General features: G+C 39.9%; 1 protein-coding gene across 4 annotated transcripts in view; it reads right to left on the bottom strand.

Annotated features, from left to right (window-relative positions):
- The window catches only part of CDYL2 (chromodomain Y like 2), a 56,240-nt gene that overhangs the window by 24,135 nt on the left and 13,334 nt on the right, over positions 1 to 18,771 (bottom strand). For 3 of the 4 annotated variants that reach the window (XM_042821843.1, XM_042821841.1, XM_042821842.1), the window contains one exon: positions 2,366 to 2,960. In XM_042821843.1, coding sequence (XP_042677777.1) covers positions 2,366 to 2,960 — 595 coding nt within the window. Of the gene's footprint in view, positions 1 to 2,365; positions 2,961 to 17,861; positions 17,925 to 18,771 lie in introns of those variants that run through there. The other variant, XM_042821840.1, reaches the window with a different exon arrangement.

Genomic DNA, 18,771 nt, shown 5'->3' with positions numbered 1-18,771 from the left:
CCGGCATCTACTGTGAGTGTGAATGCTGGGGGAGGTCAGCAAATTGCAGTAAGTGGTGCCAGATTCTGTGATTTGACATTTCAAATAATGCAAAATTCCGTATCAGGAAACATGATTTCTCAAGTTTAGAGGGCAGCATTAAGAAAAAAGGCTGGTGTTTTTCTTTAGAGCCTTTTTCACTATTGCTGCTTGCTCTGGCTTTGGTAGTCTCATTTCTCCTCTTTGTAATTTTACCCACTATGCATGTGCTGGGGATGACAGAGAAAGGCTGGAGGGATTTCCGACTGTGGTATTGCTGCTGGGTATGGTTTTCTTAGAGGAGGACCGGATTGGGAGTCACAGATCTCCTGCCTTCAGGGAAGTCAGCAATGCAAGAGCTGCACGCATCAGCCAGAAGGCAGGAGCTCCAGCATGGCCAAACGCGGGGCTGCTTTCTCCCAAAACTGAGTGCTCACAGGGGACCTTGCTTCTATGTTCTGTGGGGACAAACAGCAGCTCATTTGACCTTAGAGTTCTTTAGTCCTTAGCTTAAAAAAACCCAAAAATCTACATACAGGAATCAATGCTGTGAAAAGATGCATTTTGTAACAGAACTTCCTCAGTGAATAACATAAAATATCTGTGGTTAGGTATGTAAGACTGTTTAGAGGAGCACCTTACTTTTTAAGCAGGCTCACATGAGCTCAAACTGAAGAGGCAATCTGAAGTGTCACTGGCATCATCTGGGCTACTTACACGTTCACAGCTGACTGTATATTCAGGTGTATCTTCAGTGAGGCAGCTGATGTCTGTGTTACGAGCCACCAGCCTAAGATGTAACTAGTAAGACTGGGCCAGGCAGCTCTGCTTCCCAAGGCAAGGGGAGTTTTTTAGGTTGCTGGTGGAGTGAAAAATGGAAAGCTGGGTGTTATAATTCATGTTGACTTCTGAAAAGTTTTTGGCCAGGCGATTCACAAGAAGCTGTTAAGGAAATGAGCGCTATCACGGGCTATGGAAAGTGGCTAATAAAAATAAATAATTGGAACAAATGGTTACTTTTCATCGTGTCAAATGATTAGTAGTGGCTGCCCCAAGGACCTGCAGAAGGATTAATTTATTTAATGTACGTATTAATGAACTGAGAAGAGAAGTATGAGAGGAAATTTTGAAGAGAATACCAAATAAGTAGAGTAAATACTATGAAAGATTTTGAAGAGCTCCAGTGAGTCATAACAAAAAGGTGAATTGGCAGCAGTAAAGCAGATTAAATGCATAATGAAAGGAATCATACATATAGCCGTGCTCTAAATTAACTGCAACTGGAAGGGAAAAGTAACCAAGAACAACTGTGTATCACTCAATGAAAACCTTTATGCAGTGTGTAAGAGAAGAAAAAATAATACTCAAAAGTTTGTTTTGCCACTATATCAGTAAGCAGTAGGAAATCATTTGGAGCAGCTCCTGCTGTTTTTAAAAGGTATTTAAAAAAACACACACACCGAAAGCAAAGGTCAAAAATAAGCCCACGAAAGCAAAAAAATAAAGAAATACAACCAAACATTCCAAAAGTTGATATAATAGGATGTCATGTATGGAAGTTTCTGCTACAAAGCACATCTACGCTGTGAGTTTGATAGGCTGAAAAAAAGATAGGACGTACCTAGATAATGAGAAGATAGGCAGTTGCATTAAACTGCATAATACATTGCAGAGAACATAAATTTATGTTCTCTGATAGTTTATTATTTGTGAATTGAGCCAGTCAGTAACTATGATTAGAAATAAACTTTTCCTATAGTCAAATCATCTAGTTCACTTCAAGGCTGTCTGTCTTCCACTAGAGAATGTCTTGCAAGTTCTCACATCTCTAGTCAATGGCAAAGGTGAGAGTCTGGAAAGTCTGATGATTCCTCAATACTGAAAAGCATTAATCCTGAAGACCTTGAATGTTACTCTGGACACACTTACCAGGATATGTTAGCAAGAGTGGTATTAATTATACCATAAAATGGTTCTGGTCTTTGTAGACCGTTAGGTTTGTGCACGTACAACCGCTCAGTGACTTGGCACTTAATATAGACAAACATAATTTCAGTGTAGGCATTCCTCAGCCGTCGTTCCTACTACATGCCTCGTCATCATGTCCTCGTAAGAACTTTACACTGCAGAGCCATGAACAAAGCCCACCCCGTTTTGCCTCACTCCATAGAAAAGAGGAGAGATGCTAACTGAGAAAAATGCCATAAGGAATTGGGGAAGGATGTGAAACTTATGTGCTTCTCACCATATCTCTTGTGTAGCATGACAATCACTATTCCAGGAGTGGACTTTGCAGTTTCTGCAATTAACCCCCCCTCAAAAGACTATAGTTGTTGAAATCACATACCAATTCCGTTCACAACAGGCGATTCATTACTAACTTCCAACACGCTGGGCAAATTTTGCTCTCCTTCATGATCATTTATATCCATGTTTTGCTGTTGTGAGCCATTCCCAAAATGTCTAGAATCCTTTTCATGACTGCCATCTCCATTCTGCAGACCATTCTGTGGCTTTTTCAGTGGCATGATCTGTAAACCGCTGGGAGTAGTTCGGTAAGTTACAGTTTTAGCAGCCCTGTCATTAGCAGATGCTGGCTTTGCTGCGTATCCTCGTTTCTGTTTTTGTAGAGAAGGATTAATTCTCTTCCTTTTGTGTGCTGACCCTTTTGCCTTCCCAGATTCAGAAGGTCTATGTGATATTTTCTCAAGAGATGACCCTCGGCTTTCCCGTAAAAATTTTGTAGTACTGGTCTGTTTTCCATGTCTCGATCGCTTTTCTCTACTAACGTGTAGTCCATTGAACTCATCAATAAATTCCTCACAATGTAGGAGATGATGTTCAGGTTCCCAAGTATCTTCATTGCTTCCGTAACCTTTCCATCTGATGAGATATTCCCACTTGCCCTTCTTGTTCTTCCTTTTGTCTACAATCCTCTCCACCTGAAAGAAAAAAACAAACAAGTATCACGTTAGACAGAAAAATACTTTGGTCGTGAGAAACATGTTCTTCGTTTGCAGCTACAAAGGCCTCCTTGACACTGTTAAGCAGCTTCAGTATTCATGAGATTCAGCCCCTACAATGCAGCGCCTAAAATCTGAAGTGACTCTGACACTGAAAGCCTACCCAAGTTGGCCAAAATGCAGCAGCCTATTTTACTGATTAAAACTTATCTTAATTTCATAGGATGCAGTCCAACACCATATTCCCATTGGATCCTGTATGGAGCATGCTGACTGCTGATGAGAGTCTAATTGGTGTGTGTATAAACTGCTTGACATAGCATTTAGGAATTGGAGTTACATGGTTCTGTTTGACGAAGAATTCTCATGAACAGACCTGGCAATACATGAGAGGAACGCCATGGCCCCAGTGGTATTTTGACAGCAAAGCCTTTCTCCCTTCTAAAAACGTTAGGAAAAGATGTAAAATGCCTGATCAAATCTGATCTGGGAACCTGCAATAGCCAATGTGGGAAAAAAAAAAAAACAAAAACAAAAAAACAAACAAGGGAGAGCCTAAAAATCTGTGGTGAAGCCATGATTTCATTGAAAATGTGTTTGTAAAATGAGTCTACTTTTGTTATATTCCTCAGCTACCTCTTGTTTGAAAGAGCTAGCCAAGGCATCTTCTGCTATACTGTTATTTCCTGATCATTCTCCTGAACCCACACATGGATTATGTACCTTTAAATGCCTTCTTCATGCCTTGAAACTATCCTGAACAGAGAACCAATTAGAAAAAAAAGTCTATTTTCATTCCTGCACAAAAGGACTACACTGGTCTGCTGTCTGAGCACACGTTAATGGTATCACGTTGTGGAAAAGAGAGTACAGCTGAAGAAATCTTTGTGCTGCCTCAGCACTGCAACATCTCAAATAGAGGGAGAGCATGTAGAGACACCCAAGCAGGGCTAGTGATCTGTGTTGTCTTGTCAAAGAAACTGGGAGAGGTTTGCTCACTTCAGAGAAGAGGGGAAATGTAACAATCTGAAGTGAGTTAAAGACAGATATGAAAAGATAGCTGTGATCCGTTCTCTGTGCACTGGACAGCAGGTCGTGGGTTTAAACTGCATCAGTTGTAATGCAGATAAGCCATTAGGAAAATCTTTGTGATGGGAGAATGATTAAGCACAGAACAGGTAACTTTGGTGAAGTAGGGAGGGTTCTAGAGCAAACAAGTTTTGTTAGACAAACACCTGCCATGAGCAGCCCTTGTTGGAAAATGGGCTATGGTTAGAAACCTTGTGTAGTCTCTCCCAAGTTTTGTTTTCTGATTAGTTTTTTTTACTTCTTGAAAATGTGGCTTATGAGGAGGAAGGATACCACCAGTATAAAAAAATCATTATTTTAAAACAAAAGTGCTGTTGTTAACTTAGGAAAAATAAGCACATGGATGGCTACTGTATTATTTTTCATTGCTTGTCAAAGAAAAATTATCTCATATAAAGAACAACAGTGGAATCTGTTTGGAGCATTTAACCTTGAAGAAGGGCAATCACTTTAGCTCCCCTGTTGGAGCAAACCAACAGAATAATTCTGTCTGTTCACTGGCTGGAACTGTACATTTATAGAAATCGAGGTGGGTTCCCCAAAGGAGTCTAAAAGTAATTAGCTTCCAAACGTTGTACTTCTATCCCAATTCATTTACATGGGAACAGCGCTAAGATATCTGTGTCTGAATCAGACTGCACAGCTTTCCTCCATCTCCTGGGCACTCAACTGCAGCACCCAAACAACTCATCCTTGTGCTCTGTTTTGCACAGAGCCTCTCCAGAAGCAAAGTAAGGAATCATCTTTGTTTGGAATTTAGCGCGGTCCCTTTCAGGATTGCTCAGTGGCAAAACAATTAACTGAAGGCAAGTTTGAGATCATTTGTTTGAAAAGAAGAAGAGTACTCAGAAAAAATGAACTGCCACTTTTCTGTTCCTGTTTGGAGACTTTCAGTTGTCAAACTCATAGACTTATGATCTTGATGGCTTTATATTGAGCAGCTGTCCAAATGGTCCCTGCCTTTAAAATACTCCTTGTCCTCCTGACTAGCCGGTGAGACCCTACATCAAACTGTGGAACTCCCTGGTGGCCAGTGGTTGTCTGTGGGTTTGTTACTTTAATTACTGCAGCTCAGTGTAACAAGGAGCAAAACACACACACATATATATAAATATATATAATGGGGAAAAAATTAAATAGCTGCAAAACTCAGTAGACCACAGCTATCACTGCTGCAGAGAATTCAGCTGAGCACTCCTCTATCTGTAAGAGCTACACAATGCAGGCACTTGCCTCCACTTTTATTGAGGAGCTTGTAGTTGGGAACAAACGGCGTCAGGTTAATGCTTTGTCAGAGCAACTTGGGTCTCGGCATTCCCCCACTTGCTTACCAAAGGAAGAACCTCAGAAAGGATGCACAAATAACTTGCCATTTTCAGAAATGCATATAAAAACAACTCTTCAAGCTTACCTCTTTTCCCTCATGGACGTACGGGTAAGCTTATCCGAACCCTTTACTCATTTGCACATTGCTGTGCTGATACAAGGAGGGAAAGTGAAGGGAGGAGGTTCCTTGGAAAGCGTTCTTTATTTTGGAAAGCACTGAACTATTTTGGTGATGAGGCATTATGAATTTCAATTAAGGGAATGAAAGGAGGAAAAACATTAGTAGTCTTTGTTTCTGGAAACAAAATACTGGCAATGGAGAATGTGATTAACCCGTTCAAAACAACACATAGTGAGAAGTATTTATGAAATTGGGTCAAATTTAATAAATGGCTTCAGAAAAATTATCCAGTAAGCACATATATTTGGGAAAGACTAAGCAGTTCATGACAGCATTTTCAGAACAAAGCCATGAGGGTTTCACTTCAAATTTAACTGAACGAAGAGGCACTGAGTAAAATATATTCAAATTTCTTGTTTCTGATCAACCCCAACTCTGTAAGGAGTTCAGTTTTGCCCAGCAAAACCATTCTGATCAATTGTTTTGCTGGGGAGAAAATTAAAAAAAAAATGCAGGCTGATCTGAAATTATTGTCATTGAGTTTTTTTGGTCCAGCCACCATAACCAGTGCCTTGACTAATGGTGTACACAAGGTCTGAGCAGACATTTGTCTTGTTCTCACTACCATCTTCTTGCTTGTTCCTAGATGCATTTGTGGGTGGCATCAAACATCCTTGACCTCTCAACGTGGTCTCTTCTCTTTCTCAGGGCTTTAAGTTCTCCATCAATTTTTATCACTGTTGGAGTGCCACCGTGTTCTTTCACTGCATACAGTGAAGTGCTTCAGTGTAAGCATAAATATCAGTTTGTTATCCACACCTGGTACAGTCTGTCCCATTTTCCTTATATTCATGGTCCACAGTAATAATAAACATACCTTAGAAAATATATTAAATGATATATATATTTGTTTTAACAGGTAATACTTAAAGTAATAACCTTTCTGCATTGACTTCAGATTACACAAGTTCCTATGAGTTTTCTTAATGAGAAATAATTCTGTGACAGCTAGTGATTAATAGAAATAATTTCATTCCCTTCCTAGAACAAACAATGCACAGTCTTGGGAATATGCAGAAAACACCTACGGCTTCACTGTCTGATTTTCCATTTTCCCCTGTTCTGTCTTTAGTGAGAACTCAATAAAATCTTCCTGAAAGTGACCTTGGCAGTTACACCTTGCCAAATCTCTAAATTCAGTACGTTTGGGTTGGAAAACCAAGTAGTGATATCTAATAAAACTGAAATGAGTGCAGACAAAGTGTAACAGAGGGGTATCGCAGTGAAGAGAGTGCTAGAACTGACATATCCCATTACTTGCCTGGAATCTCTGTCTCTGTCTCTACTAATTCTGGAGACCTGGTGTGCTGATATGTTACTATATAAATATGTTTTAAGAGAACAAATAGAAGAAGACCATAGAGCCTGTGCATGTGCATTTGCATCAGACTCTCTACTTCCAAGTAAACTTAGCAGTATGCACAATGGCAGAAACGAAGATAAAGTCATAAATGAACTCCTTTTGTTTAAATAATTAACATTCTAAACTTAATGTGAAATTTAAAATATCTCAATTGATTACAGTGCAAATATGAGGAGCTTCAAGAACTTCATGATATAATCTAGTGATCAAGAGCTTATACATGCTGAGTATAATATACGGTTTCCTCCTTCACAAAAGTCTCAGGGTCAAACTCACCCACTGAACCACACAGTGTTATTGTCAACTTAAAGAAAAATGTAGGCCAAGTTAAAAAGGGTAATTCCTGCTGAAGTATTTCTGTAGATACACGTGTAAAATCAGAGCCCAATATACTTATCTCACAGCTCACAGGAACGCTGCACAGCATCCGTAAAAAATCTTTATGCTCTCAGAAAATACCTTCCAGGAGGTATTTAGCAATTTCCAGAAAGGCCTGGAAGACCACATGTCTTCTTAGTCATTTCCAAAACAATTACAAGGCATCCCTTCTTTGTCCATGCGTATCTATTTAAACAATTTAATGTAATCTGTGATGTTCAGATGGTCTTTTTTAGCATACAGTACAGAGTGTGGACTGGTTTCAAGACACGCTAGAAAAACTGCTTCTCATTACTCTAAATTACAGCACTCATACTGTTTTGTATGTTGGTTTTTGTCTTTGGAGGTCTTTGTCCCATGTTGTGCCTCAGGCTGTTGGAAGGGATATAGATGGGTATTTGAAGAAGGCGCCAAGAAAGGCAGTAAGACTTCTGAGAGAGATAAATGCCATCTGATTCAACATGTTTGTTTTCTAAAAATTCATTACTGCCCTAACTACCTCCTTCTTCTTATCTTCTCTTAAAAAATAATGTATTCATTAGTTCTAAATCTCTTGCTTGCTTGTATATGTGACGTGTTTCTCTTGTAGTTTTATTTATTTTCTCAAAACCTGCTAATCAGAGCATTTGTTCCAGATGTATGAAAAATATGGGAAGGTATCTTCTGAAAGGGTCAGTTAGAAAAATAACGGTGGAATTAATGTTGGGTCTCTCTTCAGATCTGATCCACCACTTTAAAACAGAGTAGATCCAATCAATGAGCCAGCTACAGATGCTCCCCAAGAGTAAACTCATAGAGTTACCTGGAAGAAATGAAAGCAAAAGGGCTACAGAGTCATAAAATAAATGGGAAGATGCCCCTATTCACACACAAAATATCAACTGACATCTCCCAGGAAGTTCAGTGAGCACCCTACCCTGCTCATGTCACGAAGACACTGCTTTTTATTCTCTTCCTTTTTTCTCTTCTTATGGATTTCTAGCTTTTTACAATCTTCTCAGAACCAGAAGAGGCACCAAGCTTGCTAATGGCATTCTAAGAGTTCCGTATTTTCACTGACAAACACCCATGAGCCTCAGGTTAAACATGGTTGCAAACCACAGGTCCTGCAGCAGACACATGCAGACTTGAGATGGACCGACTACTTGGCCTTGTCTTCTAGTTTTGTTCTTTGCAGCTTCTCCTGTTCAGAATTTACAGTCCTCATACTCAGTCTCTAAAAGCCATCCTCCTCTCCCACTGTAACTTTAAGGACATCATCTAAATCACTGTCTTTATTAGGATATTTAAGTATATATGTGCAAACAGTGCCTGTAATGGAAGTGCCAGAATCATCATGGCTTTTGAGCAGGTAGGAATGGTAATACGCATAGGAATCTTCTAATTGTGGAAGGGGATTTTTGTAAGGACCAATACTGTGCCTTTGGAAAGGACTAGAAAATTAAAAAATGATGTGGGGACCTGGGAGGGACTTCCTGGGCAACACGTGCAGTGCCTGTCATTGTAGACAATTACATCATATAAACCTTTTCATACTGGATATGTTAACAATGCAGAACATATTTCTGCCCTGGGCTTGTTGCTGATAGGTTGTGTAGCAAACAGCTGGCACTCCTTGAGTTTAATCATTTTGTAAAATGTACTGAAAGATTCCATTTCAAAAGCAAATCAGTTTTCTGTCCTAAAAAATAGAGATACTCCTGAGCAGTTGGCTATGATCATCTTGACAATGCATTTCATGTATCAGATGAGCAGTACTTTTTCTTCTGCAGTCCAACTCTGCATCCCTGCCATCAAAATAATTGTTTATGCAAAGTGCCCGTTAGGTCTGCTCCTCAGTAAATGGTTTAAATCCCTTTCACTTAGAAATGTTAATCAACACATGCAACATATGTGGAAATTCAAAGACCATCAGGTTTTCTGTTTATTTTAAAGCATAACGATGCACTGTATTTATCAAATCACTGCTTTCTTTTCTACAATAAATCAGTTCCTGATTGGTTTTGAAGAAAGGGAGAAGCGAGAAGCATGCCATAGCAAATATCCTCTGTATTAAAAATTGAAGTCAGTTATGATCAAATGCCCACTACAAATGAGATAGCACAATGGCTTTCAGAATGAACCTGTTATGGTACTATTTAAAACACTTCATTTTCATAAAGAATGCTTTTATTTCCATGGTAAAGTGCAGCTGGTAACTTCTACTATAGTGCTAAATTTGTTTTGTATGTTACAGTGCACACATTAAGTGCAGAAATACCGGGTATTTTCTTGGTGTGTAGACCAGCAAAGGAAGAAGTAACGTTGTTCCTATCTACTGTCGTTGAGATTTTAAAATCCAATTAGTGTACTCTGATTGAGATGTGGATGAATTTTACTTCAAGCAGGACCATTCGTTTGAGAAGAACATTGATCTGTGGCAAGCACTTATGACTAAAAGATGAATGAGAAATGTATGTGCGTAAGACAAAATATTTTGCTAGGCTCCACAAAGAGCTGCCTGTTCTGGGCACATGTATGGCTCTCTGCTATGGCTGTCATCAGCTGTTTCTCTGCTGAACTCAATGGGATTCACCAATTTTCTAACATCCGAGAGTTTGTGTGTGGGAAGGCTGTGGCCATCAGAAAGAAGAGTTCAGCACAAGCACAGCTTAATGGCACCTGATTCTGCCTATGCTTCCTTTGCACGATGTCAGCAGGGTTATTCCCAGTTTACTTAGATGCAATAAAATCAAAGTAGGAGTCCCTGCAACTTAAACCATAAGATATTTTGGTTTTGTCTAAAAGCAGTTTACGGGTACAGGACTTGAATGGACTCTTAGCAGTGTTACGTGAACGTAGAACTGTTCTCTCAGTAAAACTGGCTGGAATGCATTAAAATACTCGAGTTTTTAAACAGATATGAAAATGTGTAAGCAGTAGTTAAAAATAAGAAAGAATTGTCAATTTATGTAAAAGTTGCACCTGAAATGATTAGACTAAGTTCATGCTCTGCTTTCTGTTACGTTCATTTGCAATTTGTTCTCCTTGGTCAGTCCCAGCTTATTTTCATGTTCTGTTGTGCCATTTGCTCAGTCTTTTTCTGGACCACATGACCTTCATTCAAATTCATCTCAAGGCCAGGTCTTCAGTTCAACATGTTTACATGCATCCCAAAGCTTAGCCAGAAGTGAAGATTCCACACAACAAAACACAAAGGTTCGGCTATAGCACCATATAAATAAATATTTGAACTGCTCTGCTGTACTATCACTCAGTGACTCATTGCTTTATAAATACTGCTTGTAGGGCTGTCATAAAATAAACCACATGTTCTTGTGTGGTAGGTAGAAAAATATTTTCTCATCCCTTTTACAGAAGAGTGGTAGACATGAGCCAAAAGAAGTGGAGCTCAGTTTTGGAGGAGTTCGTAGAGACTTCCACAGGTGCTGAGGACATGATTTCCATGTTAGCAGAGGCTTCAGGTGCTCAGGCTTCACCAACTTCATGCAGTGTGATATCTGAGAACTGTTCAAATTGCAGAGCTTTGATGCCATGTAGAAGATGAGAGACACAGAGGGGGTACAGGGATGGGGGGCTTATGAGTGACACTGGGCAGTCCAGGTGGCTGTTGTACACCAGCTCCTTACTGAAGGGATTGCAAGTTGCACTGCAGAACTAAATTCTGCAGTCATCTTGAAAGAGGACAAAATAATAGCTTATTTATAAATAGCTTATTTCCAAGGAACTTGCCCCGTACTGCTGTAATATCTTGGGAAAAATGAAAGCTGTTTGTTGGAAAACATGCTGAGTGGACAATGAAGAGCAGGTAGTTATTCCAAGGTAAGGGATGTGGAATAGCAGGTTCTTTTGGGGTAAGCTGTGTAATGTGATGGGATGTGTTCTCTGGGTACTGTAATACAGGGATATGCACATATTTTTGAAGTGATCCACACACATTTGACAGAGCAGCAACCCTGAAAGAATTCCCAACCTACAGGCCTGGAGATGAGCAAGGATGGTATTTGTGGCAGAGCCAGGAGGGAGAGAACAATGAAGAACGCTGTCCATGTGCATTATTGTCCAGTCAGGGATGAGGAGATAAATCACATCTCCATTTCATGCTTTCTATCGAAACTAGAATAGAAGGCAACTGGCTTGGAGCATCCATATAGCAAAGGTAGTGGCAGCCAAATTTGGGAACAATACCATGCAATGATGGGCTTTAGAAAGAAAAGGCTAAAAATAGGAGACTTTGTACAGTATAGAAGAAGGTTAAGGGGAGATCATTTGAGTAAAAAGCTGCAGTAATGAGAGAAGCAAAGTCATGAAACACAAAGGTTTCTTTCAGAATTCAGTAGAGTTTTTCATTTTCTTGCTTATACAAATGAAGCTGATGTGATGGTAGAATACAGAAGTGAGCCAAAAAGAAAGATAGAGCAGAAGGAAGAATAAAGAAACGTCCCTTGGGCAACTATAATGGCATGATAGGAGCACAGAATTTCACAATATCCAGGATACCATCGTAACTTCTTAGAAGAATGGCACATACCATTTCAAAAATTATCTGTGAAAGGGTATTTGTCAAAAAAGAAGAATAATGTACCATTATCCCCCCAGAAACAGTATTCAGATGACGATCAGTAGACCAAATTGTAGCCTCAATGATTGCATTGATTTTCAATGCAGATGTAATTTGTGTTCTAGATTTGGGTTTTGTCCACTGTGAATGTAACTTGCTACGAGTGCCCCTATCTCAGGGACAGCAGTTAGGGCAGTAAGTTACAAAAGCTGTTAGCATTCATCAGACCGATGCATTTAAACACATCTCATAGTGTGGCCATTTAGAAACCTGCCTTCAGAAAGTGGGAATGGTGCTCTGCGTGGGAGACACAAAGGAGTGAAAGCCTACCTACTGACTTAATGTAGCACTGCATGGTCTCCATGGGGAGGATGCTTGCTGCAGGTGTGGGTGAAGGGCAGCAGCACACCTGTGCTTGTGCAATGCCTGTGCCTGCAGTGGCTCAGGCTGACTGCACCTCGTGGGCTCCAGGCAGCATTCCACCTCAAAACCCCGCTGGCAAAGGCAAAGAAGCATTAATTGGTGAGACCCTCGTTAATCCTGGTGGGGTACAGCCAAGCACTGTCTGTACCTCCAGCCACAGAGGTTGAGATGGAATGGAATCCATTACCCCTTCCAATGAGATCCCAAGAAACCACGTTGGAGTTCCTCTGGCAGTTGTACAGGTCCTGCTCTGAGTGCCTGTGGGATCGCTGCGGGGGTTCTGGGCAGGGACAAGCCACCTCTCTATGCTGTTACCCCCTCTCTCTGTTAGATCGCTCTGATGTGTACTGAGCATAGGGGTGGACTGGAACTCTGATGGAGCTGAGGAAGCATTTAGAAATGTCTGCGCTTGGAGCACTATTGAATATGTAAGTAGTGAATACGTTACTGAGGAAATTTTCCATCCATTTGTTAGTCAGATTCCTAACTTGGTGGTTGTCTTAATACCTCAGCTGCTCCTGGATGCATTTCCAGCAATGGTAAAGGAAAGAGCTTTGTTTCCTTTGCCTCCATAGAATGGGGCACTATATTTTAATAAATGTGGGGTTTCCTCGATTTATTCCCCACATTTGTCTCACTAGGATTAGGCTAGTATATGTTCTCTGTGTGGCACTATGCCAGCCACAAACCAAAGCTGTGAAGGCTGCAGCTGTCTGCTTATTATTAATTGAGAGTTAGTGCTGAGACCAACACACACTGGTGCTCCAAAACCCATACTGTTTTGCAGATAGTTTATGAACAGAAGCTTAAATTCACAATTTAAGATACCTTTGGGTCACACTTAATACTAGGATTCCACTTGCAAATGGTTTATGAAATTACAAGTGGCTAATAAGTTGTTAGAAAATTTCATGATTCTTGCATCTAATTAATCTTCTAATGAATCCACGATAGTCTTGGGGTGTTTCCACAGTCATCTCTAACACAAACTACAGGTAGTCCAATACTGGAACAGGCGCCCAGAGGAACTGTGGAATATCCATCCTTGGAGATGCTCAGAACTTGCCTGACCAGAATCCTGAGTGACCTAATTAAGTTGGTGCTGCTTTGAGCAAGGGGCTGAATCAAATGAGCTCCATAAGTCCATTCCAACCTAAATTATTCTCTGATTCTGCAATATATAATTTTGCCCAAAATATTTACTCATCATTTACTAATTTATTAATTCATTTCCACTTGGAAAAGCAGCTGCATTTGGAAATTGAGTTCTGTTCAATCTGTGGAAGTGGGTGTATGATCTGACTCTGAGGGCGTTTAGATCTACCAGGCTGCTGGAAGGGAGCTTCCCATAAGCAGCTCTGAACTTCCTTCCTTCCTTGACCTTGTATCACCAGGAATTGCTGACTTACAGGTCAAACAGCAAGAGCATCTTGCTCTAAGATGGGCAGGACAGAGATGGCTTGGAGGACCAAGGCCAGCTGATCACCAGGTTAAACGGGCATTTTTAATAGTGAGATGCATTGTGAAGCAGTTGTTCTCATTTAAATTAGCTGTGTGCTTTCCCTTTGGATGAGCACTCAGTATTTATGGTACAAGCAGAACAAGGCAATATGTGGTAAACTGGGGTGTGAACAAACAACACACCATGAAAGCAGCTGTATTTCTGCTCTTCATCCAATATGGAGGAAATAAAGACAGTAAGAGAGATTAGTTACCATATATTTACCACAAAGATAGGAGGAATCATGCTAATGCAAATGTGATTCTCAAATTTACCCCAGAATTTTCTGCAGAGATGGTAAGAGAATTCAGAGCAGAATGCTTAGGTGGGGCTTGAAAATCCAAGCTTGTGTTTCAAGTCCTCCTTGCCACCTCAACCGCACTTCCTTATTTTTTATCTGAAAAGAAATGCTCCTCTGTACAGTGATCTCAGACCTGCTGTTGCAAATGAGAAAGTTGCTTTGCAATAACACCCAAGTAAAGAATTCCAAAAAATGAAAAACAAAATGAAGGAAACCTGTTTGGGATCCCAATAAGTAATATCGAAATAGGAAAAAAGATTGTTTAATTGACACTGCATTTCTGCATTTAGTGTTTGTGTTCGCTGCTGCCTGCATTTGGTAGATTAGTAGTAGATCATGCAATGCAGTGTACTGAAAAGACCAGAAAGTTCCTAGCATACCTGGGAGGAGTGAGAGACTCATAACATGGAACTCTTCTTTTATCATGCTTGTCAGTTGTTAGCCTAACAAAAGAACAAAACCTCATCGTTTTGGAGTATGTTTAGGGACATTAACTGAGATTGATTAACTATAACTAAGCTTGCCTTCTAGATAAGAAGGAAAAAGTATTTTATGTAGCTGTTTGGAATATTTCAAGATGGTATGCACATGGTTAACGTGTTTGGTTGGATTCCAAGGAAACAAGAAACTTTTGGTGGTCATGGAAAAAGGATTTAAACAAACTGATAGTTTGTCTTTAAATAATCAGAGAACTTCCCTAGGGAGCAGTGCGTATTTGCTCCATTACTACTCTGAAATGTTATTTTCATAGTTACAAAGCATGATACAAATCTATCCTACTACATGGGTACTAATGATCATTGCTATTATTTAATAGCATAGCAGGCGGAGCCTGGTGCTGTGAGCACTTCCTTGAATATGTAGTGTGCCGTAACACTGAATTTGTTCTTAAAATTAAATGGTCGGAATGTTGATCAGAAAATCTTGTACGGAGCGTCTGTCAGATGAGTGCTAACAAGACTGAGTATGCTCTGAACCCAACAATGTGAGTTTTGCAGTATGAAAATTCTGGAAAAGACCTTGCCCTGGGCTGCTGAATGTCACATGCAGCACTCAGAATGTGTGCTGTGCAGTGCAGGACAGAGACAGAATGTGCAGTGCCGCATGCTACGTTATCTTTGCCATTCTGCTTTGCTCATCCTATGAATGCGCACAGCTACAGACACTGCAGATTTTAAAAGGCAAGTTCACACCTGTGAATTACTTCTAAAGGCAACCTGAGATATTTTACGACACATGCAAGGATACAAGCTAGTTAAAGGACAACTGGGGAAAACTGAATGGAATATCCTTGAGTTTCTCTCTAAACTGCATCTGAAGGTGACAGTGTGGGAGAACGAAGCATATGAGTCACCTGTACATCTCCACTTTCCTGGAAATACTTCTTACTCACATAGGAACACTTAAGTGTTTAGTGCTTTCCCCCCAGTGGCTATATAATACCAAATAATTTTAGTCAAAATAACAATCAAAATGTCTGAAAATCTCTTGACTTTCAACTCTTTGGTGATGTACTTTCTTGTTTTTCTTTTTAAACTCTTCTAAATCCTACATTATTAACAACAGAGAGCCCTGTCCAAGTTAATCAATAAGCCACTTCAGTTTTGCCTGAGGAATGAACACATAATTGCCTATTTTCTTCCACGTAAGAATCTATTTGGCTTCAATTTTTTTACAGTAGATATTTACAAAGCAAAGAGATTTTTCAGGCTTCTACTTCTCTTCTACTCCAGAGTTTGTATTTTAGGACCTAGGCTCCTTCCCCTGTCAAATATCCATCTGCTTACAGGCTTCATAGTCAGCAATGTGAAATCTAACTATGTAGGGAATCGCCAGCATTGCTCAGTGAATGGCATCCTGCGATAGCGTACGTATGCTTCATGCACAGTGAGAAAACCTGTAATCCTGAAGAGTTAGATGCTGAATTACTCACAGTATAAAGTAGTGAAATTACTGCCACGTAAGAGTGATTCGTACTTTATCATGTAGTCACAGAAGTGAACTTATGCTTGAAGTCGTCATCACGCCTTCCTTAAAACGGAAGGTTTTTAGCCACTGTTTGAAACAAAAAGCTAGTAATATCCTGTTCATCAGATGTCACAATAATAGCAGTGAAAGGCTCCCCATGTTTAAGCTTGAGCTTTCCAGCTTTTTAAGCCAGCATTTCTAGCATAAGCTTACTGTGCAGTGCAGGCTAAACTGAAAGCCATTACAATAAGAATGACTTTCCAGAGCGAATGGCATATGATACCACAACATTTTTTTCCATGTTGCGAATGCTGTCTCTTTTTGATAAACAATTGGGCTGTGGCTATAAAACTGCTGGGGATGTAGAGTCTTGGTGACATTTTGAAAAAGAGTAGAGCACAGATCTAGAATAAGTTTTATATGCCACAACATAGCAGAAATACCAATGCAACTGGAGTGGCATTCATTTAAGAGGAACTATGTTTCTTTGCAGTGTGATGGCCTAGACTTGACTGTTTGTCTGTCATGGCGTTAGTTACAGACTCACAGATTCATAGATCTGAAGGCCAGAAGGGACAACTATATCCATCCAGCCTGTCTTGGGCTACACGGGAATGTTTTACGTCCAGCAGTTCCGTTCCAGGTCCCAAATCCTGATTTAGTTAAACCACATCTATCAGAAGATCATCACGTCTTAATTTGAAATGATTCACAGAGAACGCACTTTACTGTTGGTAAATCTCCCGAAGTGCTATAAATAAAATGCTAGAACCTTAATGTTAAAAAGTGCTTCTCATTTCTAATTTATGTAGGGTAAATTTCCAGCCACTGGCTCCTTTTGTATCTGTGTTAGCTAATTTAATTCTCCAAACCTTAAATCCTGCGAAGTAGTTTGCAGCTAACTGCACAGATGGTCTCCATATTTCTTGAAGTTTTGTAAAATTTTGGTGCTAATGTGATGGCTCTGTCTAAAATTTTGTAGCTGCTTCAGAAGCCATATTTTAAACCTTCATCACAGATGCTAGGGTTCACTACCTGTGTTTGAAGTTCAAATTCATGTATTTCATATCATTTTGTGGGAGAAAGTTTTTAGGATGTGCAGGATTGCAATGGCTGCATTCAGCAGACCAATACAAATAATTTGTTTTCTTTGTTTCATTGCTAGAATAAGAATGTACCTCTTAAGGATGTTGTGACTAAAGGCAAAGGCAAAGTTAACTAAAAGGAAGATATGTGGTGTTCAAGTCTGTGTCCCCATTTTATTCCTGCTATACTACTTATTCTCTTAAATCTGTACCCATGTGTTCAGTCATATGGACAAAGCAAACAGCTTCCCCCTGTGCTCTACTGGATTATTGCATACTGCTAAATAATTGCCCACATCTGTCTACAAACTGCTTTACATCCACATAAATCTGTACCCCTTCCTTCTGAAACAGGACAGGAATATTCTCATCTGTCTGTGAAAAGTTCAAGTGCTGTCTGTCTGTCTGAATTTATCGGGTCATAACACCATGCAGGGCAAAACCCTACAAAGAACTCATGTATGAAAGTTACACATGCTGTAAAAATTTAGGAATTTGCCTTCAATAAATGAAATTCTCAGTGTTTGATTTTTTAAAAACACTTGCCTTGAATGTAAAAATGCTAATTAAACCAATTAAAACACATTAGGAGTACACTGACAGCAGGCACGTAAAGCACTAATCAAATGTAAGGAAAGAGCTTAAATACTTTGGATTTGCCAGTTTTTACTACAGTTGAGTACATTAATCTTGGATGCACGTACCTGAAAATAAGAAAGGGGCTGGTTTTGCTGACCTGAGAAACCATTCATGTGATTCACCATAAAACTTGTAGGAAATGAAGAAGTGACGATGTTTTCTTCTCAGTCTTAAACTCACTAACTAGTTTGTTGAGACTGCTGGGGAACGTAAAAGAACTGCTGTCATTTGAGAGCAGACAGAACTAAAATTTACATGATTTCCTCAAACGAAACTCATGACTCGTGAATCAAATTCCACTAAAATAACCCAGTTCTGTATTTCAGAGATCAGGGAGCTCCATGGGGTAAATTCAGTCAGTAGTTTGCATTATTGGTACATGAGCTCACTGGTCCAGGGCAGCTGGGCATGAATGAGGTTTTCTTTCACCAACTAAAGTTCAGCAGTCCCTGTCTTTATAATACCACACAGCAACAGGACAGGAGGGGAGAGGATGGGATGGGAAGCGAACAGAGCAGGGCTAAGCACAGGGGAAAAAGGGCCTTTGAGCTTTTAGAGTAGAACAAGTGCTTTGGGATTAGGAGTCATCTTGAAATTGCTGTACCTGCCTAAATCATGTGTCCTGGCTGGGGAAGGAAGTGACTGCCTTATCCATGTGCCACATGGGAGATCTACTTCTTCCCTGGACTACACACACACCAAATGAACAGGGCAGATCCATCGTATGCACACAGTAACCCCTGTGTGTTCAAGGATGTCTTCATTTTCCTGCAAGAGCACCATCACCTCTTACACTATAAGCATTTTTATTTCAGGGTCATGCTCTCAGGTATCTTCTGTTTTTAGATACCTGGAAACCTTTTCAAAATGCTTCATAAAAAAAAACAGAACAAAACAAAACACCAGAAAGGAAACATGGCTCTATCAAACAGCAGTATAGTATTATTTTTTTAATCCATCTGTAAATTATATGTT

This window comes from Centrocercus urophasianus, unplaced genomic scaffold, assembly GCF_019232065.1.
Source record: "Centrocercus urophasianus isolate 14NV4802_14NV808 unplaced genomic scaffold, USGS_Curo_1.0 seq_2, whole genome shotgun sequence".
In the NCBI taxonomy this organism is placed as follows: Eukaryota; Metazoa; Chordata; class Aves; order Galliformes; family Phasianidae; genus Centrocercus; species Centrocercus urophasianus.
The sequence above is the reverse complement of the archived record's forward strand: the minus strand, read 5'-3'. Positions and strand labels throughout refer to the sequence as shown.